Below are 27,245 nucleotides of genomic sequence, written 5' to 3'. Positions count from 1 at the left end.
TTTGACAGAGAGGTTTGAGACTCATCTGCCAGGGAGAATGGTATTTTTTTAGCCTCTCCTTCGACTCCTGAAGGTAAATGCCAGGAGCATCAATAGGAGTGATCCAAGTGATCCTTCACCCACTGAAGACAATGGAAAAGGTTCCCACTAGCTTATGGCCTTTAGCTCTGCCCCTGTCTGACTAGTTTAGTACAGAAGAATGCTTTTATCATCCCATCTCTAATCGCCAACCCCGAAGTTATGCCGCCAGTGGCAACGTGCTGCTAACCTGGATAAACGTGCCAGCAGGAAGGAACGCAGGCAGATGAGATTACCGGGGGCTGCTAAGGGTGCTAGACTGGTGGTTTCCTACCCAATTGTCAGGCATTACAAAAACACTGTTTTAAGACAGAAGACTACATTTCACCTGCCCAAGACTGGCAAGACTTACATGCGTTGCACACAGAAAGCCGCATTGCATTTGATATGGCGGCAACTGGAAAATAATGTTGTGACATCCCTCAAAGCTGCTCATCTCTACTCATCTCTTCCTGTTCATCCTGTGGTTCTTCCCATTTCTGCATGGGTCATCTTTTCTGTTGTGATTGACAGTCTCCCACTATTTTGTTGGAAGGGGGGTGTAGCTCCTTTTTACATGTCCTTTTTTTTTTTTTTTATTGTTGTTTCCATTGCGCTCTCTCTACGGTATACGATCACACATGTACCAACAAACGGATCGACGCGTGTGTTCGTATGTAGAGGCTGCTTTTGATATGAAATGCAACCTGATTCTTCCCCATCGTGAGATCACTTGCACAGATTCATTCTTGGCATGTGACTTGAGAAGCCAGTGGTTTGCGGGTTTTTTTTTTTTTAAATATTTCATAAGAGTGATTTTTTTTGTTTTGTTTTTAATTTCATTGTGTCTTGAATAATCCTCCAAACCACCAGCCTTCGCAAAGATCTCCGTTCCTTTTCTTCACATCTTGCTTAATTGCTTGGGTGTTGCGAAGTCTCTTTTACATTGATCTCTCTTCTGGGAGGTGATTAGTTACCATATACGGTTTTGTTACTGTTAAGCTAAATTCTACCTTCAGATACACCTTAATAAGGAAATCTGTGTGCATCCGGAAGGGAAAAATGTGGCCCTTTGTGTAAGTCGGGGGAGGAGCTATAATTGCGTGAGAAGACTGGGAGTCAGGATCCCAAAGCTTCGTTCTTGATCCCACCGCGGTTTTGACTGTGACCGTCACAAGCCGTGTAACCACTTTGTGGCTGTTTATTCGATTGGTAAAATGTGTATTTTAATAAGGCCAACATAAATATACGCTGCGGGCTCTTCTGTTGCTCATGTAACTGCTGTTTGTAAAACCTCCCGGCCACCTTTAGTTGAAAGGGGCTTGAATGAATTCAAATTAGTATTTAAAAGCTGATAGCAAGGGTGACTTGCCTGTCTCCCATCTGCTAACCACCGTGGAGCTGCCAAAGTCCTGTGATGTCCTGCTCTGCTGCTTGCACCTAGGGTCATTTTAATCACCGGCTGTCATTCCCTAACCTGAGACATCTGCAGTTTCACCACTTCGAAAGACTCGTAGGCAGCTTGAGTTCCCTGCTCCCAAGCTGTTGTTATAGTGGCTTCCTTTTCTTTCCAGACGGATCTTGCCTTGGCAGATCAGAGGTTGTTTAATATTTAGAGTTCGGGAGTTGTCTTTTGGTTTCCTTGCCAGCGTACATTCAGTGCTGGTACCAATGCTTGTGCCATTGCTGGAGGGTGAGTGCCTTGACCAAGCGCCAGGGATGACAGCCATAGACAGTGTCATTTGATCCCAAAGGGATCAGGGGCCTAAATCTGAGCCTTTGTCTGATGTTCTTGAGTCTCTTCCAGGAGGAAGAAGGCATTCGAGATGATTAAAATCTTACTTGTATCTAAAGAAAGGTGGGCTGGGTGCCCACAGTTCAGCAGAGCCTTCCCATTTCTTGGTTCTTCTGCTCCACAGGGGATCCCTTCATTTTGTGCAAAAATGACGCAAATCCTCCAGGTTGTGCCTCATCCTCTAAACCACCGTATTTCTTCCCAACTTGTCCGCAGACACCAAGCCACCTGCGTAGGAAGTCTGTGCATGTTATTTATCCAGAGCCCAAGTCCCTTAATCATTCAGTGTATTGACTCCTTCCTTTTGGAGGCCTCCTTTGCCGAGCGCCTCCTTTACCACGAACGCCTTTTGGAGACGCTCCGTTGATGCACCGTCTGGTGTCTTCCTCTGGGTAGACCAGAGTCCTGCTTTAATCTTTTTTTTTTTTTATTTTTCTAAGCAAGCAAGAGCACCTGTCTTCGTACATCTGTTTTACCACCTTCTTTCGCGTATTAGAAATGTCTCTGGTGGAACTCCAAACAATGCAATTTAAAGTTGCTCCGTCCAAGCTATGTGTGCCTTGGCAGGAGGGAGAAAGTTCGAAAGATCTGGTGGCTTAGGCCCAAGAGCCCGATTTAAATAGAGTTCAGTTTTTCCAGCCTTACCTTCAACAGCGTTACTTTGCTATTAGCTCTTCATGCAGGTATTTTGATTTTTTTAATTGTGGCCATTGAAAGATGTAGCTTAAGCTTTGTGCCTAGGTAGGTCTTCCCTCTGAGCTTAAATTTTTCTTACGTGCTTAAATTCATTGACGTGAAAGATTTGAGATGACCTTTAATATGACATTGAAAGGTAAAAATACATTTCATTTATACATTCATCAAATGTCACCACTTTGTGCGTGCTCCTTTTCATTGCTGGTTTCTTTAGGGTTTTTTTTTTTTTTTTTTTAACTATTACTAATAGTGCCATAAGTCTGTGCTGAGGGGGTAGGGTTTCTAGATATACAGGCTAGCACAGTTGTTCTTACCAACAGTGGGCTTAACTCACCTTCTTAGTTACATCCGTGTAATTCAGTTGACTTCAAAGCTTCATCGGATTTGTGCCAAGATGAGAGAAGAATCAGCCCCCAAGTCCACCTAGATCCCACCCATGTTTTGTTCCAACTCACTGCTAGGAATGGGACGCCAAATCATCCCTTTCCAACGGGTAATTTTGTTGCTTAAGGTCAGAAGTTGACACTTTGGCATGTGACACTTAATATGCCTTCGGTCTCTAGCTTGCTGGATTACGACACGGAGAACCTAAATTCCGACGAAATCTACAGCTCGCTTCGTGGAGTCACGGAGGCTATTGAGAAGTTTAGTTTCCGTAGTCAAGAGGATCTGAATGAACCAATCAAACGTGATGGAAAGAAAGACTGTGACATTGTAAGTACTCTGTTAATCTTGTGAGGCTCTAGGTAAGATCAGAAGTACCTTTGGCTTAACTGGTGTATTGTCCTGTTTTGGCTTTTTTTTTTTTTACACAAAGAAGACACCTCCTTTGGCAAAGAGGTGTTGTTCCACATATCATTACTTTCCCTTAAACCCATGGGGCCAAATTGTACAGTCCTTTACCTTCAAACTCCATTTGACTTTGTGGCATTTGCTTATCTGGACCGCAGCAGGAGTTTGGACGTAATAAGGCGTACTTAAGCTAGTGTTTGATTCCCCACCCTCAGCTTTGCTCAGTGCACATTAAAATTTAAAACAGAAAAAGTAAGATAGAGATCTTAAAATTCAGGGAATGTTTCCCTCCCAACTGTTAGTTTTTTCATATATAAATACAAAGGTTCAGGATGAGCTGATTGCCCGAGTCGCTGAAGAGTGATTCCATGGGAGTGTGAGGACATACTTGTGGCTCAAGGCGCTCTTCACCATTAAGGAGATGCCTAATTAGTCCTTAACATGAACAGGTATCTGGTAGGTACATTTGGGACTCTTGACTGGAGTAAAGACAAATTGAGGGTGGGGCAGTGTCATTTGATTATATTTTAAACCTGCCTTTTAAAGTCACCATCACACACGCTTTTGACATTAACTTGTGTTCATCGTGCTACAACCGTGCCCTGATCTTCCCTAGGCAGTGGCGGCTGGGATTGCCCGATGCTAACTTTCAGAGTCGGGTTCCCGCCTTTACTGGGAATCCTCATACTGGGAGTTCGGCTGGAATCAATGATCTCCCGAGGTCCCTTCCAGCCCTCATGTCTATGAAATCTGTGAAATCCTGTCCAGGTTTCAGCTGCTACCGGGGCAGTTTTGTTTCCAAGAATGCGTGCACCTGAGCTCTCTCTTGCCGGTTTTCACCAAGTTGCAGGAATCTGCGCTAACTTAGAGCGGTTGATGTAACTAGGTATGTTGTTCCATGACCAGATTTTCACCGAGGGCAATCTCTTGGAACAGGAAGAGTCACATAACTAATGAAAAGATAAATATTGAATTCATCTTCAGCAACTGAAAGAATTGCATGCCAAATTAGTGATTTGTCTTTTTTTTAGTGGATACTGGGATTGACTCTAAAAGGATCCAGTCTCCTTGAGTCACTGAAGAAAATACCGTGAACTTCTTTCTGTGTCTCCTACCTTGTCCCTTCAGGTGTCTCGAGATGGCGGAATAGCTGCTCCCGCCAGCGACGTACGTGGAGGCAGCGACGTCGTGGAAGGGGGAAGGATGGCTCTCGATAACAAAACCTCTCTACTTAATACCCAGCCTCCACGCGCCTTTTCAGGGCCCCGAGCTCGAGAGTACAATCCCTACCCTTACTCAGACACGATCAACACCTATGACAAGACCGCTCTGAAGGAGGCTGTGTTCGATGATGATATGGATCAGCTTCGGGATGGTTGGTATCACTTGCTTTGTGGATTCACAAGCAGTGCCTTTTGTTCTGAGTTTGTGTGTTTCCCTATTTAAATTGTCATGGGATGCAACTCTGAAATTGCTGCTTTAGCTAAATGTGCGGTAGGAGTATCAAACTGATCTGGCCCAGGGGGCCAGATGAGGAGTAGAGGGCCAGTCCCTGGGCTAGATTAGACATAGAGACCGGCCACATGTGCCAGATCCAGCACGTAGGGTTGGTCTGGTGTGGGTGCTGCATGCAACATGTGGGGCTAGGGCTGGTGTGTGTTGTATACAGCACCCAGGGCCTACCCAAGGCCCACAGGCCATATCTTACATCTCTGATGTGCAGCATATCTTATGAAGAACCGGAGGTAAAATTTTGCATGAAATGCTGTGAGACTGAAACGGAGATGATGTGTTTACTGGAAAATATGATCATTTGTTTTACTATGCAGCATTTCCTAATATAGGGAATAGGATCCGTGTGCATGTGTGCTATATCTCTTAAGAAACTAAATTGTTTGGAAATCTTGAAGTTGAAAATGAGTCATTGGAAATGAATTACAACCCAGGAGTGGTATAATGAATGGTCATTTCCAGAAATAATTCTTTCACTATAAAACAAAAAGTCTGTTAACAAACCGTTGAGAGTCTTTCCACTATTGCTATCTTTTCCTTCTTTGTTTCCTATCATACCCGAAAAGTTGCACAGACAGTTGTATATTAGAACAGGCCTGAAGAGATGCTAGAAATGGGACGATCTGGTTTCAACCCTGCTTTTTGCGAGCCTGGTATCAAATACAGGGTTGCCATGTGTCCCATATATATGGCACAAATGCAGGTTTGTTGGGACATCCTAATGGCCAGCCCTGAAAGTTAGCCTGCCGCAGTGCAAGAGGACTTGATTCGCTGGGGTGGAATTGCATCACAGCAGTGTTGCTTTGCAGGGTGTAGGTGGGCAGGGGAAGTCCCATCAAAGGTCCCAACGGCACGACAGTTGAGTTTGCCCTGTCAGACAAACACAGAAGATGGCCAACCTAATCGTACACAATCAGCCATAGAGAACTGGATGAAATGAAATCCATGTCTGTCCATAGTTTATCAAAACCTTTTTACAAATGTATGATTTTTTTTATAAATTTAGGCTCAAGTTCTGGAGTTATGTCCAAATTCTCCTCCTTCCTGGAGCTGCCCGATCCAAGTCGCGCCCTACCTGATGACTGTCAGACCATTATGCTTTGAACACAATCAGAAGTTTTAATCTAGGGTTGTTGTTTTTTTCCTGTGAAAGTGACCTGCTTTTATTTGTCCTAGAAGTACCCATTGACCATTCTGATTTGGTGGCCGATCTTCTGAAAGAACTGTCGAATCACAATGAGCGAGTGGAAGAACGGAAAGGAGCCCTGCTCGAATTACTAAAGATCACCCGAGAAGATAACCTGGGAGTGTGGGAGGAACATTTCAAAACCATTTTGCTGTTGCTGCTAGAAACTCTGGGCGACAAAGATGTAAGATGTCGACTTTGCATTTAGTTGTTACGCATCGTTTTCTTTTCACTGACAGTTGTCTGTGTTAGTTCAGCTGTGGCACGGTCATGGGTACCTGGTACTTCATCGCATCCTTCCCCATAAGTCTATCTGCCTCTCTCTTTCTGCACTTAAAGAGGATGTAGATGCCCCTTTCATTGACAATTTTGAATTGTCCTCAAACCTCTGACTTCTGTCTCTCGAATATTGTACTGGTAGCAGCTAAAAATAATAATAGGCAGGGCTTGATAGGAAACAGTTTACAAAGCTTTGTCCCATTCCTTTTCTGAATGAAGGCAACCTTCATGGAAAACTGGAGAAAGAGAGGGACCTGCCTCAGGATAGCCTGATGCCTAGCAGTTCGACCAGTCACCGTGTGTGTGTGTGTGTGTGTGTGTGTATGTATACACACACTTCTAATGTATATGCATATCCACACACACACACACACTCTCTCTCTTAGAAGAGAGGGAGACACCCCAGCTCTGCAAAATCTAACAACCAGTAGTTAATGCGCTCACCTTGGAAGCTGGAGTCCCAGAGTCAAGTCTCTGCTGTGCCTGATTCAGAGCAGGGACTTGGACCTGGTGTCCAATATATATCCAATATATATACATATTGGACACCAGGTCCATGTCCCTGCTTAAAATCAGGCAGAGCAGAGACTTGACCCTGGGTCCCCCGCATCCGAGGTGAGCACATTACGTACTGGCTGTTAGATTTTGCAGGGTTGGGATGTCTCCCTCTCTTCTAACAGGGAGGGCAAGACTAATTCCATGGGTGGGTGGTGCTATTGACAATTCGACGATGGTGCTCACTCATGACAAGACATTCCTCCTGCACCTGAAAACAGTTCCCAGCGAGCACTTTTGTCTCAACAGTGAAAAGTGGGTTTTTTGGTTTCTGACAAATTGGCATCTCCCAACAAAAAAACTCAGAACATTCTTGATGAACCCAGTTAGAACTGACAAAGGAAAACAGTGGGCAAGGCATTAGATTGCAGTGGTATACATGAGGATTTGTGTATACATAGCACTTGCTTCCAGAGGTTTTTATTAGATGGTATCTGAGCAAAAATATAATGTAAAAGCCAAGCCTTCAGCTTTACATCTGTCAGGAGTCCATGCCGTGAGACAGTTTTCTGTTTACAGAGATTTACATCCGTTGTCTAGATCACTTGTGTGGACTGGTTTTTACCTACAGATCAAATCCACAATCATCTACATGACCTGAATGCCATGTACAAGTAATTGTACAGTTATTGGGGCATTTCCAAATCTAGCCCAGTATCATTTGTGCGCTGGTTATGATCAATAATAAAACATGCCAAGTCCTCCCAAATCTGTTCCCCATTTATTAAATTGGCCTGCTTCAAAATTATATTTTAAGTTTGTGGTAGACCTTTTGCCAGTCATTGTTTATAATTCAAGCGTCAGCTGCTTGTGGCGTAAGCACATAATCTCAGAGATGTTTCAGAAGATAGCAAGACCAGTGTGAGAGCAAAATAAATTGGGCTAGCATGTAAATCACGTTGGTGAAAGCAAATAATCAGGATGTACTTTAAAAGGTTTGGTTTGGAGTTAGCCAAACTGCATACCTGTCTGCTGAAGTTACAGATGTGGTTTAAAGCGGCTGGAAGCCCATAACCTGGTTAGAGCCGTTCTGTAATTTCAGCAGTTATTCCAATATTCCTTTTGATAATGAACTTTTGATATAAAAGGGTCCATGCATAGCCTGAGCTCTGGCTACATTAACTGAAGGCATGGAGCCATCCAAGCAATTTCCATAAGCACTAAAGAAAAACCAAAAAGAAGGTTTATTGGTTCAGTATTTGAAATGTGTCTTTGGGTTGCCATATTAAGGATGGAGCTGAGGATCAAATTTAATGAGCTCCTGTAACCAAAAATCATAACAAAGGTACTCTGAGCAGTTTTGAAAGTCCTTCACAATACATGTGTGATCTTTTCCAGTAAGCTAGTGGACCCGAACAAATGTTCACCTTGTTCTGATTGCCTTCTCCAGCAGTGCAAATGCAACTGGTCTGTCTGAACCATCACACAGTGAAGCTGTGAACCAATTCTGCTCTCAGTTGCCAATGCCAGTAGAGTCAGAGAAAACAGAAATCAGCAGAAAGTGTTTCATAGTTGTTAGGGGCTGGAAGGGACCTTACAGATTGTCCGGTCCAGCCCCCAAATGCTCGTTGGCGCAGCTGCCTGCAGAATTTCTCTCAAACAAGGGTCCTAAGGTTAAGCAACTTCCTTTCCCACTTGTCTTTCTTTTTGGTTCAGCATTCGATAAGAGCCCTGGCCTTAAGAGTGTTGCGGGAGATATTAAGGAATCAGCCAGCAAGGTTTAAAAACTACGCCGAACTGACCATCATGAAAACACTGGAAGCACATAAAGATTCCCACAAAGAGGTAAGCCTTCTGCCTCTCTTTGTCCCGCGAAATATCACGAATATTTAGTAAAGCCTAATGCCAAGTGATGTGTTCAGGGTTTATGAAGGAAACAAACTGACCTGTCATGCCAATAGAAATACTCCACATTAAACCTCTGTGCTGGGGTTCTGTATACGTGCAATAGAAGAGAAGCCAGCAAGCAGAACTGGACGTTGAGTGCGGTGGTAGGCGCAGGCTTCACCCAGGACCAAGTTGCAAGATGCGATAGGAAGTGGCACCTACTTCATGCTAAGGCTCTCGTGCCTGTCCACGACTATAAGGACAGGGAAGCTAAAAGCAAGCAACAGATTGGTGAATGAACATCAGAAAAGGGACAGAGTGAGGGAAGGGCCAGGTCACAAAGAGAACTAGCGAGTGCCCTTTCAGTCCTGCCCACTAGATGCCGCATGGAAGCTGCAGCAGCAAGCACTCGGCCACGTCCCGGCTGCGTTGTTCAGCACGTCGTTATACACCAGCGTGCACCACGCCAGGGCGCACACAGCCATTTGTTTAGGTGACTGGGGTTTGAGCCTCATCTTTGTTAGCACTTTCTGTATATGACTGAACAGAAAAGAAGTTGTCCCAGTGAAATCCCTGAAGTGGAAAGCATTTATGTGAGGCTGTAGCTGCCAGGGGCAGATTTTTTCCTCCACTGGTCACAATAAGCACATAGAGCAAATCCCCAGAAAGTGACTTCGCTGACACATCCGTGTTGCTGTAAGCTTTGGTTTTTCAAACGGAGCTGAATGGGGCCAGAGCTAATTGAGCGCTGCGCTTCGGCACAACTAGCCCAGAAATCAAGCATAGTAAGATTTGGCCTTTGTAAAAGAAAGGGGAAAAACAGAGCTGTCCTCAGCTACCCATACTTCTCCATGAGAAAGGTCATCAAAGATCATCAGGCCACGAGAAGGTCATCAAGCAGGTCAGGCTACTGCGAGGGATCCAGTAGCTGATGCAGAAGTATTTTGTTGGATGCAGCAGAAAGTTGTGCCACCTGTTTGAAAAGATAGTGGGAGACAAGAAAATACCTGAATGTATGACCAACATCTGTGAAGCGAAGCCAGGAAACGTAGCCTTTTAATAAATCAGAATGACAGCTTTAGGCTTACTCCTCCTCTCTCTGAATTAACGTGTCTCCTCCCTGCTGTCGTTTTTTTGTACAGGGTAATAAGTAGCAATTGTAAATTGATTTCCTGATAAAGCAGCAGGACAAAACATTTTGTTCTAAAGGGAGTGCCTTTATTGGCAGGTTTTTCCTGGTTACATGCTACTCATCTCACCTTGACTCAGTGCCCTTGTATTTATTCCTTCTGAAACTCCTCCAAGAGCTCGCACACAAAGCTGCCATCTCAAGCAGCGCCCTTCTTAAATATTTTTTCCATTGTCTCTAAAGCTCCCTGGGGCTTGTTCCCCATGTGTGACTGGCAGTCAGCGTCAAAACAAAGGGCGGCATTTACGTTTTGACGTTTCACACTTTTAGGTTTTCACCTGCCTCTTGCATGTGCTTGTGACACAGAAAGATTCTTTGGATTTTGGGCGCAGGTGTTTTGCACACGTTCAAAGCATACGAGGTCACTTTAGTCACAAAAGTAAGGACAGTCCAGGGGGGGCGGGAGTGAAGAAACTAGAATTTTGGTCTTTTCTACAGGAAGAAGGGTACTAGCATAAGTGCTCTCCTGGAGGAAGCTGACCCCTCTGGTTGTGCTTGCGTGACTTTGACCAGCATCTTTAGGCACAGACTTAGGATGGAGGCTGTAGTTTGCAGACATCTGCACCACAGACCTTTTTGCATATGATCAGGTAACAGGACGCTGCAGGCAGGTTCCCATAACGCTTAGGGACAAATAACAGCTGTCTTGCACAGGAGCATTCGGTAATGGCACTGGAGTTGGAGTGGTTTGTGCAGGGAGAAGGAGCGATGGTCCTGCCCCACCAAGCACCAGCCCCTCTTACTGGCTGGTGCTTCTGAGCAGGTGTGCAAATACAAATGATGCGTTCCTTCTCCTGCTCCCTGTGGAGGGTTTATTAGAGGCTCCGTCACTAGGAGACATTCGTTTTGCCACTGTCCACTGCTAATCCCCTGGGCCTCTCTGCTGAATGGTCTGTGAGAACCACAATGTCGCTCATTGTAGGCGTAGCCACACTTCTCAGCAATTTGCAAGAGCATCAGTATTCATGGAGTCAAGATTCCAAGTTCCCACAATGTTTCTGAAATGTATCATGCTCCCATTTTCTGGGTCCTTTCTTGAATCTGGGGTAATGGAAAATGGTCTAGGTCAGTGGTTTTCAACCTTTTTTTCATTTGCAGACCCCTACAAAAGTTATGAATGGAGGTGCGGGCCCCTTTGAATCGTAGATGTGGGTATTCACATACTTTTGATTGCTCATAGTCATCTTTCGCGGACTCCTTAGACGTAATCTGCTGACCCCTAGGGGCTACGGACCACAGATTGAAAACTGGTCTAGGTATTTCCACCTGCTGACTTGGTTAAGTCTATGAAAATGTAATCACGAGTCCACTTGAGTAGGGCTCCTTTGGTCCAACCCTTACCCCTGGGCCAGAAGGTCACAAATTCCCATTGTACCTTGAGGTCTAGGTCATATTCAGTGGGCACGTCTACATGTTCATTAACGTGCTGTAATTACAGTGCGTTAAGTTTAGTACCTGTCATTACAGGTACTAACTGAATGTGCCGTAATCAGCGCTGCTGTGCATTAGCACAGATGAACCTTTTTTTTCATAGTTTCTAGGGTCAGAAGGGACCTGAGCAGATCATCTAGTCCGACCCCCTGCCATGGCAGGAAAGAGTCCTGGGGTCAAACGACCCCAGCAAGATGTGCATCTAACCTCCTCTTAAACACCCCCAGGGTAGGAGCCGGCACCACTTCTCTTGGAAGCTGGTTCCAGACCCTAGCCGCCCTGACCGTGAAGTTTTTGTGACGGTACCGTGCGCCAGACTGTCTACTGTGCATTGGCGCATTAGCACAGGCTTTGCCCTCCATGCTGATGTGCAGTAGACTGTCTTCTGCACATTAAGTGTCTCGTATAGACGCACCCCCTGCCAAGTTTTGCAATGCAAGTCTGGTAACAGGGTCTCTACTGCACAGTACCGGCAGCATCGTGGTTCATGCTCACTGATGCTATATTGCCATAGCAATGAGCTATGTTGCCATAGCTTGCTGCTATGGCAACATAGCATCTCATGTAGACACGCCCAGTAGAGCATCATCGGCTATGCATGCTCCAGTACTAGGGCACAGTAAACAAATTAACTCTGCCATAAGATAGTACTGTTGGAGACAGTATTATTTTATGATGGAGTAATTACATGTGATGAAACGCACATGTAGATGGTGACCGTAGCCACAAATTGCACCCAGTCAGCAAGGGGCCAGATTCGTGTCTGACCCTCGTGCCCCTGTCAGCCCCTCTGTCACCCAGTGCCTTCACCCGGAGCCCAGGGCTGACCCTTGCCAGCCTGGGGCTGCTCTGGCCTGGTGCAGATTGCTGCTGTCCTGGGCAGACGTGTAGATGCTGCCCCCGGGAACAGTTACCCTGGCTCAAATTGCTCTGGAGTATATTGCGTCACTTTAATTGCACATGTAGAAGCACCCAAGGTGAAGCTTTCAAAATGACAGCGTGGCTGTACTTTAGTCACCCTTATTCCTACTCCCTGTGCATGCAAAGTAGTAAAAGCCAGCTTTAGATTTGCCCATGTTTATCCGGGCAGAAGATTAAAGACGCTAGGTTTGATTATGGTTTCTCGCTTTAGCTTATTTTTCTACCAGTGCCCAACCACTGACTCGCATTCAGTCACTGTTGTTGTATGTCAGTGCAAAATTAGAAGTGGACTCATTGTTGCTTTAATTATAGCAAATTATTAAGCGTTTGACATGTCAGTGCTTTTAATTTAAGTTACCCTTTAGTGCTCAGAGAAGTATGATGTTGGCAGGATTATTGCTTGGTGATTTTTATCACTTTTTTGCTTGGAGTTAATTGGGGGAAAAAAATCTTTCTGTTCCCAATTAGTTAATATTAACCCATTTGTTCCAGTAAATTTACTCACCCATAACTAAGTCAAGAGAAATGTTGTTGTCTGCCATAACTGATACCACTGATGTGACATTGCTTTGGCCTCTGTTTCCTACAAGTAAAGTAAACCCATGTATGTTTGCCTGTACATTAAAACAGAAATCTCTGGGTTTTTGGGAAATTTATTACAGAACATCTTTTTCAGTGTCACACTCGGGAAGGGATCTCTGCCGAACCGATTCTGCAGACCGGTGCAGCTGATGAGTCTGTTCCCTAGAAGATGGCTCTAAAATTGTGTGTTATGTAAAACATTTATCCAGCTTTGTTCCTGTATCATACCGAGACTGTTTCAGCAAATGTGTCATCCTGTGCCAGCACTTCAAAACTAATGATGGTGATCAGGGTGTATTTTAAATGACTGAACAGTCTAGCTGTGGCATGTTCAGATAGGGGCCTGGTACATAGCAGCTAAAAGCCAACTGTCCCACAATCGGATTGCAGTCTGCATCTGTTCCCGTAAAATGCAGGTTGTTAAAGGAGAACGGGACTGTTAGGACAGATTAAGGTATATTGCACATCAAACCTTTACATTCCCTTTGCTTTTCTAAAGCACGAAACATTGCTTAAGTAACCTAGTTCCCCTTCAAATCCCCATTAAAGCTCACGTTGTTTCCTTACCATTGCCCTTTCTGGGCTGCTTTTGTGCCCTCGCACCTAATTCTTAATTGCTTGTATTGCTCCCAAGTGAGACTGTAAACCCTGCAGGGCAGAGGCCTGGCCCTGCTATGTTTGGGTAAGTTTTTCATCCCCTCCAGGGTGGATTATTGACATTCGCTCTACCCGGGGCTTAAAGCAGCCATCCTGTCTATTTGGTGAACTCCGCTGCTCGTTTCATAATAGAATTAAACTTAGTCTTAATTTCCAAAGTCCTTTGTGGTTTGGGTCCTGGCTGGTGTACTCTGCACCCTACAGGAGAACTACCCCAGGAGGCACAGTGCCACTGGCTAGACTCTCAGGCCAGAGCTTGCCATCTAGCAAGAAGGCTTGTATAAGTGCAGAGATCCCACTTTGCTCAAGGGCCCCCCAGCACTCGTCGCACTGGTGACTTCAGTGGGATCTGGAACATGGGTTCTGCCTTACAGGAAACCTCAGACACGTCATCTTTCACAATGCAGTTTTCTGTATAACACTCACAGCTTGGATCGCTACGCTGCCTCCAGAGCTTTTAGGGAACTGCCAAGTATCGAGCCAAAGCAGATTACCCCAGGCTAGCTGCTTGTTGCAGCACCGAGATAAAGTAACGTGGATGGGAGCAGCCCAGGACATCGTGTGATGTCAGAGCACAGCAGGACAGGCTGACAAAGCGGCCTTTGAGCTGCCTGCCTGGTTGTCCTGGGCTTGTGTTCTCTCAACCAAAGAAAACAAAAAAATTCTGATTGCTTTTAATATGTATTACACCCAGGCTGAAGGGTAGAGATTGTTATGATCCAAGTAGTTACCAGTCACTTCCAGTAAACGTAGCAATGACGCCAGTGCACATTGGCATTATAAGAGTATTCCAGCTTCCGCAGACGGGTAGGCAGCAGTTTCCACCTGCATCTTGCTGCCATCAGGAGGCATTGCTTGCAGGTCAAGCAGGCCTGTTGCTTTCAGAGCTACCTTATTTCACAGTGTATAAGTCGAGGGCTGAAGACCAATTTCTATACTTAAAATTCAACCTTGACTTGCACACCTTGTCCCAGGCTTGGTGCTCGGCTGGCACGGCTCAGGCAGTACCGCTCGCAAGGGATGGGGATGCAGCAGCCGAGCGCCAAGCCCAGCCCCGCCAGCTCGCAGGGACTGGGGCTCGGGCCGGGGCCAAGCTCAGTGCTCGGCTGGCGCATCCCCATCCCCATCCCCTGCGAGCAGCGCTGCTTGGGCCGTGCCAGCCAACGCTGAGCCTGGTGCCGCTTGTAGGGGATGGGGCCATGCCAGCTGAGCACTGAGCTTGGCCCCAACCCCTGTGAGCTGGTGGGGCTGGGCTTGGCGCTCGGGCCCATCCCCTGCAAGCGGCACTGCCTTGGCTGCACCAGCCACGTGCCAAGCCTGCCCGCTCTTCTGCGAGAGGCACTGCCAAGCCCTGAGCCTGGCACCGCTCACGGGAGACGGGGCTGGGCTCAGCTGGCGCAGCCCAGGCAGCACCGGTCGCGGGGTGGAGTTGCGCCAGCCAAGCGTCGAGCCTGGCCCCGACTCGCACGCTGTGCCTACGAAAATCCTAACTTTTTACACTGGAAAATCAGGGTCAACCTACACACTGTATTGACTTATACACCGTGAAACATGGTTTCCGTAAGTGTATACAGCTAAGAGTCTGTCGGATGTAGACGGGGGTGGGGAGCTCTGTTTGCTCCTGCTGCTCTTACCAAGGTAGTGGGGTTGTAGCCATTACCCACCCTTGGGAGACCGCGCTAGAGGAGAATAGCTGTCACTCGCCGTCAGAGCCGCATCCAGAGTCTGCCAGCAGAGACACCTGGGTGACATCAGCACAGGTCAGGCTGCTTTTAGTTGTTAAAACAAGGCAAATATTTGGAAAAGGAGAAAAACCGGCTTCTCTAAAGTGCCGTGTTCCCTCCAGATCCACATTCCTGGCCCCTTGTCCTTTGTCAGATGTCATTTAATTAGCCAGCTCATAGCATGATTAGCTTGTGATTACCAAGAGGTAAAAAACATTCGGCCTGCGTGGCACGCAGCTCTTCTGTAAACGCTAAGACCTTGCACGTGCCAAGGCATCGGGACTGCTCCAGTCTGGTGTGCTCTTGCATTAGGGATCTCACAGAGTTGTCCAAGTCTTGTTCTGTACATCTTATTGACCTCAGTCCTTAACTGTTATCACTTTTTGAAAGTCTCATATTTTAAGACTGCCCTGTTGCTGCTTCTCATTTTACCTGACCTTCTGCTCCCTCTAGCAGAGTCTGTTAAGGCCGTCCCTTTAATATCCCAGTGTCTGGACCCATAGACCCATAGACCATACTTGCCAACAAAGAAGCAAGAGTTGTTGCTGGATGTTATATGCTCATGCCATCCATCCTCTTCAAAGGTGGGTGAACAAGGATAAAGATACGGGCACCATTTTTGTCATATCTTTATCTTCGTGCGCTTTGGCATTTTTGTCGATTCGGGAGCTCTGGGCCGTCAGAGACGGCGAAGGGATCACTGTGTGGACGTGACTCTCGTCGATCCACATCCAATTCACTCAACTGCTCAGGAGAAAGCCCCGCATGACAGGGACCTTGTTTTGTTGATGGTGTTTGTTATATACGGCCTGTGAGGTGCACGCGCCTGTGTCCCGCTGCAAAACGTCTTCACCACCTCAAGTGTAATTTTAGTCTCTTCTTGCCGTTTGACCTTGGAGTCAATAGCCATCCATAAGGGAACTTTCTCTCGTGTAGTAACTCTGCTGGGGTGTGCCACCATGGGTGAATCGGATGTTAGGGTCCGTTTCCCTACTTTGGGCGTCCACTAGGTCCGTACCTAATCCCATGGGGGTTCCCCACGCATATCCAGATGTAGACTTGGCCCGGTGGATGAAAGATGGCACATAAAATTAACCAAGGCCTGAGCTTGTCGAAATGAGTTAGAGTTTTGACAGTGCAGGGAAGGCCGGAGGGAATCCAGGACCAGTGACTTCTTTTGGGCACCTGAGATGCAGCGTGGTAACATTTTGACTTCAGACACCACGTAGGTGTAATGAGAGAGGAGTGTCTTGGTAAATCAGACTTGGTTGGCAGAAACTGTAAGGTACCCTATTCCCTGCAGCAGCTTTTCAGTTGAACTAGTGTGCATGCACGTGTAGTAGGCGAGCAAAGGAGTGACACATTTGCAAAGCCCCCAATTTAGGGAAGCCTGTAAGTGCAGATTTGGACCCCGGTGACATCAAAGAGACCTTAGCAAATGATTCAAGTCAAACATACGGTTCATGCACGGTTTGCAGAAACAAAGCGGAAACGTAGATATTGTTTGCTTGATGTCATCTCACAAGACTTGGGATCTCATTTAAAGCCCAGTATTCCCAGATCAGGGAGCCAGGCAATGCCCAAGTGGCTGCTGTCTGCGTTCATAAAATGCCTTAAGTAGTTTGCCCTTCCTTGGGGTAAGTAATTTCATGAAGAAATGACCCAAGCAAAATAACCAGCTGCTGTGCAAATATATTAGACCAGCTACCCAGAGACTGATGGACAATTTCTGTTGAAAAAATTGGAGGCCTAAGTACAATAAAACTTGTTTCTATACCAACTAATTTGGCACTTCCTAGCATGGTAAATGCTGCTGTCCCACAGTTTTAGTCAACATGAATAATTACTGACCTATAAAATATCAGAATGAAGAAGGATAGCCTCGAATGATATGAATGCCAAAGAAAATCAAGCCATGTTGTGATAAATTTCCCACAACTCCAAAGTACCAAAATTGTTTTTTTTCCCTAAATGGTAACCAAAAGTAAATGGTCGCCATTAGAAATTTCCTGAAGTTTTAGCCCAAAGATGCTTCTTTCTAAAATTTATAGTGTCAAAACAGATGCATCCTGTGTAGCCATTAGTACTTGTTGTTCATTGTGTAGAGAAGGATAGCACTGAACATATTGCTTGAGTGAACAGTAGTAGTCTTTTATGAAAGTTTTTTCTAACTCATGAAATGGTTCCTAAAACTGCAATTTTGTACGGATGTAAAGGTTATATATACAAGACTTGCAGGAAAAGGACCTGGGTACGTTTAGTTCACTTTGATTTGTATATTAGTTGTTGACTCATTCGTGTAAATGGGAATTTATACATGTGCTCTGGGAGTGGGAGGGGGGGCACTTTAATTAGAGCAGCTCCGAGAGCTGCTCTAATTAAAGCATCCGGAGCATCTTGTGTATCAGCATCCCGCCTGCCTCCAAATGGCAGTGGGGGCGCTTTCTCTAACGCTCATCAAACAAGCATTAGCTAAAGCGTCCCAGCTACCATTTCGAAGCACGGGGATGCTGATGCACAAGACGCGGGAGCACGGTAATGGCCACGCTCTTGTAGACTCGATTGATCGAGTCTGCTCTGACAGACTGGAATTGCACACATTGGACCATCCTTCCTGCTTGTGTATAGGCACCCAAGGAGTCTAGAGCCTGTCTGTGGGTGTATATAAAATCTTGCCACTTTTCCGGTAAGGAGTGTACCCACAAGCCAGTGACATTCCCCGCTGTTTGCCCACGGCATTACTTGCTCTTTGTGTTCGTTCATTTATGAATGAAGCATTCAGACTCCTCACAAAGCAAGACCTTGAGTTGGAGCGGTTCCGGCTCGTTATAGGTTTTTTTTAATATCAGATTTACTTGCTTATGGATAGTGTTGAGTTAAGGATAAGATATACCTGAGCCTTCTCCTGATCCTTTTGCATTGGCTACAGTGAGCTTGATTCTGCTGCAGGGAAAGAAGATGTCTAAAGCAGCAGCGTCAAAAAAAGGAGAAAAAATGAATTTCTTATAAAGGAAACCTCTCTAAAGATTTCATAGATGTTAGGGCTGAAGGGACCTTGCGCGATCATCGGATCCACTCCCCTGCTGCAGGGGCAGGAAGTCAGCCGGGGTCAGATCACCCCAGGGAGGTAAACATCCAAGCGTTTCTTAAAGGTATCCAGAGATATTTTATGAGCTTCTTTCTGGTTTCATTGACATCGGTTCCTTGGTACCAGTGCCCTTGATTTCCCTCGTAATAAATCTTGATATTTTCTCCCTTCCTTTCTCGGCGTCCAAAAGCATACAGCGTCCCCCTCTGCTAACACACAAAATCTCGGTTGCATGTATTTTGTGTGTAAAACTGGAGAGGCAAGGATCTTTTCGGGTAGTATCTCTTGTTAGATCAACTGCATGGTTGGGATAGATAATTTCGGCATCATCGCAGCTGCTGAACTTGTCCCATCCTTGGCTGCCTCGTTGGAGACCGTGAGCAACCACCCAATTCTGGGCCAGGTTTTTGGAGCTGATGCCCATGTCTGAGAATGGCTTAGGTCCACCCCTGTCTCAAGGAGACATCTAGGCAGCTGTCAAGAACAGCGAGCAGGATCAGCCATTGTACCAAACCACCAAGAAAAGTTGGTGGATTCTTTATTTCTTTCTGTCTTCAAATCAAGACTCGGAGGCCTTCAGCCAAATGCAAGTTCTTGGGCCCAGCACAAGGGTTACTGGATGAAAGATAGATGGCAAAGAGGACGGTCCAGGGCTCAGCATGCTAGCTCAGGACCCAGGAAACCAATGTTGCATTGTGACAGTATGCCACAAACTCATGGTCTAACCCAAGCAGGAAAACAGAAGCAGTGATGTTGCCCTGCCTCACAGGGGTCTTGTGAGGATAAGTACATAAATTGCTGTGAGTCATTCAGACAGCGTGATGAGAAGAGACATCTGAATGTTACCTAGGTTGACTGGGTGGAAATATGTGGTCGACGTCATGTAGGAGGTCAAATGAGATGTCCAAGGCATGAATCAATGGTGTTGATTTTTGTCGCCTGTGGCCTGTTTGTGGTAGAAGCCTAGCGAAGGCAAATGTGACCAGTTCCCCGAGCTGCACATGCTCAGAAATGCCCTTCTTGCAACAGAGATGGATTGTGGAGCAGCGTCAGCCAGTCCCCATCCCAGCCTTCACGGTGCACGAGTGGGTCTGTAATGTGTGTGAAGCATGAACCTATCAATATTTTGCTTTTTTTTTTCTTTCTTGCAGGTCGTTCGAGCTGCAGAGGAAGCCGCCTCCACCCTGGCCAGTTCCATCCACCCGGAGCAGTGCATCAAAGTGCTGTGTCCCATCATTCAAACTGCCGACTACCCGATCAATTTAGCTGCCATCAAAATGCAGACGAAAGTCATTGAGAGGATCTCGAAGGAGTCCTTACATCAGCTCCTTCCTGATATCATTCCGGGATTGTTACAGGTACAGAGCAGAGACACCAGGCGCTGCCGTCTCGAGGGCAGTGGGTGCAGGGACAGCTGGGCAGGAGCCCACAGGATGCTAGTTAGACAGCCCGGGCCTATTTCCATCCCCTCTGTGACCTCAGGTTCAGAGAGGTGAGCTTTCATAGCCAGCTTCATCAGATGCCGTGAATGGACTTGCAGAGAGCAGGAGTAGTAAACAGAAGGAATACGGTCATTTAAATACAAAGGACGGGCAAAGAAGGGTGCACCCTCGGGTTGACTGCTTTCTTCACCCCCCCTTTGCCTTTGCAAACTTGCCTTTGCCCGTCTCAGCAGTGGTTTCTGTGCCCCTGATATCTCCCAGTCCACTTGTAGCATCTGACGCAGCCTACCAAAGCTGACGTCTCTCTGAACAAGTTAGTCTAAAAGTACCACCCCTCCCTGCCGTCTACCTAACCACGAGTTAACACGGAGAACCGTCTGGCTTTTACCTCTGACGTTTTCTTACCCCATTCATCTAGGGAAGAGGAAATCAAAATCTCACATTTGAGTTTTACAGGTGGAAACGCACATGTGACTTCCAGTGCAGTTAATAGCGGGCATCGGTAGACCTACCTGAAGGCAGGTTTAGCCAGCGTGTTGCGTGGGTCATATAGAGGAAGGAGAATCCATTGTTTATTATTATTCTAAAATCTTTTAATGTCTATTTTTGTGTGCCTGGCTCGTGGTTTACATGGGCAGTTGACACGATGGATATAAATCATCTCGCCTTGGAAATCTATGCTGAGTGTGTCAATCCATTTCAGATATTGATAATAACCCTCTGGGATCCTCCTGGGAGAAAGATGATCTGTCAACAGGAGATGGCTGTTGCCTTTCATTCTTTAGATAAGTGATCCAGTGCCTTAAAGTCAGTGCGGAGTATTAGTAATCATATAATGCAGTCAAATGCATTTGAAGAGCTGAGTAGCAAGGAGTGTGATTCCTTCCCAGCCAAAAAAGCAAAATTTGGGAGTTGCCAGATGCAGGTCTTTTGGAACAGGGTTATCCCTCAAAGGCAGAGCCCCCTGCTAGAGGCTCGAGGTTAGTGCTGCGGTGTTATATGAGGAGGTTCGCAGGCAAGTGAAGTCCAGGTGGTTTAGTCGCAACAACTCCGGTGCTGCCCATGCTACCGAGGCAGGTCTGGCCCTCTGCAGAGGTTGTGCCCCTCTGCACAGCCCTTCTGGTAGGGGCCAGTGGTCTGCCCTGAGCCACCCTGCAGCACGCCTCTGGGAAACGCCGCTAGTGATGGGCAAGGTCCTTTGAGTAGATGTGATATCTTTTATTAGACCAACCGAGTAGTTGGAGAAAAAGTTCTTCGCCAGCTTTTGAGTGCAGTCACCCTTCTTCAGGCACAGGGAGACTCTAGACTGAAGAAGGATGATTGCTCCCAAAAGCTGGCGAAGAACTTTTTTCCAACTACTCAGTTGGTCTAATAAAAGATAAGGCATCTACCCAAAGAGACTCGGTTGATCTAATAAATGATATTGCATCTACTCAAAGAACCTTGCCTGCCTACAACCAGACACCCAGCACTAGTGACAGGGAGTCTTTAGGCACTTCCTCTCCCCCAGCCTCGTGCGCATCTGCTGGGGCAGCCAGGCAGAGGCCTCTCAACCCTAGAAAAGGTTGGCTTGGGTAGTCATCCCATGGCAGCTGCACCAGGCTGTACATGCAGCTGAGAGGGGCAAAGAAGCGCTCCTGTGGCACAGCCTGTACCACTTTCCCGGCATGGCCAAGGATTGTTAGCATCAGTCGAGTGGGAGTGGGATTATGCTTGTATGACCAGAAGCTAGTAGCTCTCTCCCCTGAAGGAAGCCGAGCTGTAATTCCCTGGTGGAGCCCTGGACTGGGTTGTCTGTATAAATGCTGGCCTGGCAGCTGCTGAAACGCCAACAGAGAACGCGGAAAGCCTCGAGCAGGCATATGAAAGGACTGTGTCCTGCCCAAAGATCCTGTCAGCCTCTCTCCCAGCAGAGGTCACCCCGAGGAGTAGCACGCAGCATGCCAAAGCGGCTGTCTGGGCTGCTTGTCGATAAGTGATGGCATGGGTGCCAAACTGAAACAGTGGCTTGAGCTGACCTAAAGTCTGGTCTGAGGTCTGTCCTGGCGTGGTGGGGATGCGAGGTGCCAGCCCTATGGTAATCTGCTTTCCTAAAATAGTTTCTGCTGCACCTTGTACTTTCTGGTGTAGGTATTGAGTATCGTAATGCAAGTCATTTCAACGCCCAGACCTAGCAGAGCAGCATCACACACAGCCGAATGGTGTTTCCTTTTCTGATTTCAAATAGCCATCACGTGCAGAAACTCATCCTGTTGAGAGACCTCGCAATCCTCCATTGCAATCACAGCATGTGGCATTTCTGCAGTGCCTAGGTGCCACGGTGAGGAGCCTACTTCAAGGGCCCTGACATTTGGCACCAGGCTGCCATCTGATACTGATGGCACGAGGCAGGCTCAGCAGCCTCGTGCAACGGGAGCATTCGCCAGCCCATTATGAAACATAGTTGGAAAGATCCTGGAAAGCGACTTTTGATATACGTATCCTTTCTTTTCTCCCCCTCTAGGGTTACGATAACACAGAGAGCAGCGTTCGTAAAGCAAGCGTGTTCTGCCTAGTGGCGATTTACTCGGTAATCGGAGAAGAGCTGAAACCCCACCTTGCCCAGCTCACAGGAAGCAAGGTACATGCGCAGCGCGCAGACCTGTGACACGGTCTCACCAAGGGTCGCTGAGCAGTACGTGCCCCCGGTCACGTAGCCTCGCCTTCACGGCAGTGCTAACGCAAGGGAGCAAAATTCCCGTGCCCTTTGTTTAAAAACCATAGTGCTGTTTTCTGGAACTGGATGACATTAGATGAACTGCCCCAAGGAACCTGAGGTGGGACGCTGGGTGCCTGGAAACGTGTCTCCCAAGCATACAGTTGGTCCAATAAAAGATACCACACACAACCACCACCTCTCAGACGTTCCCGAACCATTGCTGCTGCAGCACTTCAACCCCCTAATATTAGGTTAGGAAGAGATGTTGTATTTATCCCTGGATAAATTGCATCTGCATTTTGTCCTGGAAGAAAAATATTCCAGGATTGTCATGTGTACACACTGCCTTACTGTTCAGTGTGTGACTGAATATTGTGCTGCTGTTGTGCCATTGATTCAATGCTGCAATCCTGGGATAATTGTTCAGACATACTTTTGCAGTATCCCAGGTTGAACTATTAGTTATTGGTACCTAGCATGCTTTTTCTTTTTTTTAGGATTTATCCCAGGAGAACACCTGTGCAATTATACTTTGCCCTGGGATAAAATGGTTTAGCCTGAGGAGTCTGTTTGCAGCCTTAGATTAACTGACTTTTCAGGTTATCTAAACAGTCCAGGTAATGTCAATGCATCACAGAGTCACAAAACTGAGGTTTCTCCAAATTTTTAAAACAGATTCAGTATTGCTGCTTCTAAAATGGCTCTGTGCATATTATTAGCTCTTGGGTTCAAGAGACAAGCCTGCTCTTTGGAAGTGGAGTAGATGTTCATAGCTAGGAAGCCTGGTCTGTGTCTAGGTGTGCACTGAGATCCAGAAGACTTGCATTCGTTTCCTGGTTTACCAAGTTATTTTGCCTTTAAACAAGTTACTTGTTTCTCAGTTCCCCTCCCTATAAAAATGGGAAAATCTCGTACCAGTTTAGCTCGACATCGTGCAAACACTCAACACGCTTTAAGATCCTTGAGTGGAAAGTGCTGCAGTCATTTTATTATGAACCTGGGCTGTGAAAAGATGTACTCACATGCTTCATTTAAAGCTCACACGGCAGCCTGCTGAACTCCATGGGTCGACCTGTGTGTTCATAGCTTTGCACATGGATGTGTCTGTGTAGGCTCTGGGGCTAAGCTGGTCAGATATCTGGATAATACTAATCCAGGCAAATGAAGCAAGCTGCCACTAATGCCATGATTTCACTAGCTCTTAAGAATTTTGATGGGATTTTCATTTGTTTTAAAATCACAAGAACTTGAATGAGTACTGACCTCGATCATGGGCTGGCTCACGACTTCCTGGACTGCAGAGGCTTCAGAGGTTTTCCTAACCGAGGCCACAGCCTGAGGCCAGGGAGCAGATCCCTGTCTCTCTGCACGGTCCCTGGGCTCCTGCCAGCATAGATCAGACTGCAGGGTCAATGTTGTGCCCGGGAACGCGCAAAAAATGCAACCCAAATTAATTTGAAAATCCAGAGATGCAATGCCCCTGTTCCCCTCTCTTAACTGGGAGTTTTGTCCTTCCCCTCAATGGAAGCCGGCTTCCCCCCCAGATGTTTTTTCTGCTCATCGGCATTTTCAGCTATTGTTTTGATAATAGCATTTCTGGTTATGCCAATCAGTGGATTTTCACTCTAATTACAAAGAACCCTGAATGGGATCCTTGCTACCCCACAAAGCACAATGTAGGGGGTTGAGTTTAGGGATCTCACACCCATTGCCTGTAAACCTTGTGCACTCTTCCTTTGCCAGCCTGTTTGATCTCCAGATAACCCCTTTCACCTTCCCTTTCAGATGAAGCTACTAAACTTGTACATAAAGAGGGCCCAGACCACCAATAGCAACAGCAGCTCATCGTCAGATGTTTCAACGCACAGTTAATGGAGATATCTGGACATATGTGTAGACTTAGAAGCAATCAGCGGTGCCTCACAGAGACCTTTCTGCTCCCCTCACTTCATTGGCACACTCCATCGGCTGACGGGGGCCGTGCAGATATTTATTGCAATCAGTATTTTAGTCCTTTAAAGCTTTTATGTAGAATCTTATTCGTATTGAATGTAAAGGAAGCAAGGCCTGTGTTGCAGTCTTCATCTAAAGAAACGAAACAACTGAAAGCCATACTTAAACATATTTGTACAGCCTGCTGAAACCTTTGAGATATGTTTAAGTGAATAGTGTTTCCAAACAGAGTCCAACATAATGTGTAGGTGCTGAAAAGTTGAACGAATCCTTGTTTGCTCTGTTTTAGTTTGATACCGAGTTTGGGGTTTTAATGTGCTCCTTTCCTGCTGTGGGAACGACCCTTTCCTTCTGGACGTAACCGTTTGGGACGGCTGTGCCACCTCCCGCACGTTCTGCGATGGGTTCCTGTTTTTATACTCCCTTCCTTGAAACGCAAGAGCTGGACCATGCAGTCTTTGCAGATATCACTGTGGTTCCAGCCGTCAGCGCTTTAATAGCGAGAGGTCCCTCATGAGTAGCAATGGGGGGTGGGGAAAAAAAAGGAGATTCTTTTTAAACATCCAAGTTTTATATAGCGTGTGCCAGATTTCCATGGGCTGAGAAGAACTGATTTCTTTGGAGCTTTTCTCCACCCACCATATCATCAAGCAGAGAGCAGCTTGGTTCTCACTACCTTAATTAACAGTGTTTACATGATCCCTGCCTTCAAGCAGCTTCACCTCAAGGGACAAGGAAGGGTCGTTTTAAGTCCTAACAAGAAGCCTGAGGTTGAGCTCTGGGTCTGGAGCCTGAAGTCCACATCCCACTCCTGCTGCAGTCCCGTTGGCTCGATGGGCCTCGGACTGAGATTTGGGAGCATTCGCCCAAGGAAGTGGGGTGGGTTCGTTGTCAGGACTGGCAACGCCATCTCAGTCATGTCTGCCCAAGAGACTGGCTGAGCAATCCTTATTTTGGTCTCAGCCTGTTTTCTGGAAGACCTGAGAGGCACCTCCAGGGCTCAGATAACACATAGCCCCGATGATCCCAGCTGCCTGCCCCCACCGTGTGTCCAGGCATCCTCTTCACCTCCAGAAATGCATTGGGAAGTCTTAATTGGGCAAAGTCATCCTGTAAATCTAGACCTCCAGGTGCGGGGCTTGGCCCCAGCATTTAAAAGGACGATGCCTCCGTCTCCTGCCATACCCGTCATTTTGTGCCCCCAAAGCCTCAGTCCATGCCGCTTAAGGGTGTCACAGGGTGAATCCCTTAAAGATCCAGTTAGCAAGGGGGAAAGTCAGAGCCCGACCAGCAGCAGCACGGTGCACTCGGGATGGTCTTGACGTAGGCACACCCTTACTGTCTGCAGGGAGATGGGGACATAGAGGGACTTCTCCCACCCGAGGCTCTTCACCTTCCCCACCCCGGTCCAGGATGGGGTTCGTGTAGACGCACGCAGTTCCCCAGAGAGGAAGTCTAATGGCACGTTGGATCAGTCCAACATCTGCCTCCTTCCATCATCCCGATGGAAGACCTCGGCCTGTGCAGCGCTAATGGCGTCATGGCCATCAGTAGGCGTCATGGCCTCTCAGGACCGTGTCAGATTGGGCCCCGAAGTGGTTTTCAGCCTCTTTTGCCCCCTGTCCGACCGAGTGGGAGGGCTGAGCTGGCTCCAAGTTTATCAAGGTGGGCTCAGTCATTCACTGGCTGTAGAGCCAGTCCCCTTTGCGGCTGCTTTTCCCTCCAGGCAACCACGTCGTGAGAGGTGTACGTTCCCGGGCATTTCCCCAAAGACTTGCTGCAAACTCATGAAGACATCCCCCATTAGGGATGCTGTTCTAACCCAGAGCGGCCAGTAAAATCCAGTCTCTTTCCCTCGCAGGGACCAGTCCCGTTCACTTGCTTTCAGGACACTTGCTGCAGTTTTTCTTTTGTTTTCTCTTTTTAATATTTTGGTGATGATTTGAATCGTTTTAGCTCGATGCGAATTTATTTTCCCTTTTGAGGAAATGTTCAGCAAGCCTGCTGGCAGCCCTTGGCTGCGCTGCTTAATTTTTTTAGCATATTTTGTTTTAAACGGATTCCCTCGTGGTTCCTATTTTAAGAGTCTCGTGTCCCGTCTCAGCTCAGCGTCTTCGAAGGCTGAAGATGGTGGCGTTGACCGCGTTACACGCATAGTCCTTTCCGGCTGTATGACAAACCGTGTTCAGCGGCTATTTTGCTGCTTTTTTTTCTTTTTCCACTGATGGCTTGTCTGAACGGCACACGACAGCAGCTCTTTGAGAATCGAATCCCTTCTGAAACCATTTTATACGTTTTATAAAATACTGTTAGGATGCACTGTGAGTGAATGCACTGTAACCTCCCCGATCTGACCTAGCGCGTGCGCTGCCATTACAGCTCGTCTCTTAGAAATACGTGCGAAACGTGCTGCTGTTGCTGCTGCTTCGGGACTTCAGTGGCTGCATCGATTTCCAGCCGCAATTGGCATACTTGGGGCTGCAAATCCTAGAACCAGGCCTTCCTTTCTTGATCAGATTCTGTTTTGTTCGTCAACGGATGCTCATGAATGTGCTCGTTAAGTCAATCAAGGACTGTCCATCCTTTGAGTACTATCGGAGTATGTCCCACCTGTATACAGTAGGAGGCATTCTGCTTAGATATTTATAAACCGTTTGCGTATAATGTACATAGTAAGGTTGGTTTCCCTCCTGTTTCGTATTTTGGCTCTGACCTGATTTTTCCTTTGAAGTACTCAAAGGGCTAGTTCTCAGTGTCACCTCTCCAGTCTCCGGCCTTCTGATTTCCAAAAGCCGTACAATCATTTCCCGCCCCCCACCCCTTCTTCTCCTCTATTTAGCAGGCGTGAAGGTGTCTCTGGC

At 46.9% G+C, this 27,245-nt stretch overlaps 1 protein-coding gene across 1 annotated transcript in view; it reads left to right on the top strand.

Moving 5' to 3' along the window:
- CLASP1 (cytoplasmic linker associated protein 1) overlaps window positions 1-25,363 on the top strand; it is a 254,819-nt gene extending 229,456 nt beyond the window's left edge. Inside the window, exons 35-41 of the mRNA XM_019553837.1 lie at window positions 3,112-3,262; window positions 4,469-4,715; window positions 6,032-6,222; window positions 8,529-8,657; window positions 19,443-19,649; window positions 22,237-22,353; window positions 24,217-25,363. Of these exons, the coding sequence (XP_019409382.1) occupies window positions 3,112-3,262; window positions 4,469-4,715; window positions 6,032-6,222; window positions 8,529-8,657; window positions 19,443-19,649; window positions 22,237-22,353; window positions 24,217-24,303 (1,129 nt within the window). The 3' untranslated portion in view covers window positions 24,304-25,363. The remainder of the gene's footprint in view (window positions 1-3,111; window positions 3,263-4,468; window positions 4,716-6,031; window positions 6,223-8,528; window positions 8,658-19,442; window positions 19,650-22,236; window positions 22,354-24,216) is intronic.
- Window positions 25,364-27,245: the final 1,882 nt, after the last annotated feature.

Source organism: Crocodylus porosus, unplaced genomic scaffold, assembly GCF_001723895.1.
Source record: "Crocodylus porosus isolate Cpor-Errol unplaced genomic scaffold, CroPor_comp1, whole genome shotgun sequence".
Lineage (NCBI taxonomy): Eukaryota > Metazoa > Chordata > Crocodylia > Crocodylidae > Crocodylus > Crocodylus porosus.
Note: the sequence above shows the minus strand (reverse complement) of the source record. Positions and strands in the feature narration are given on the sequence as shown.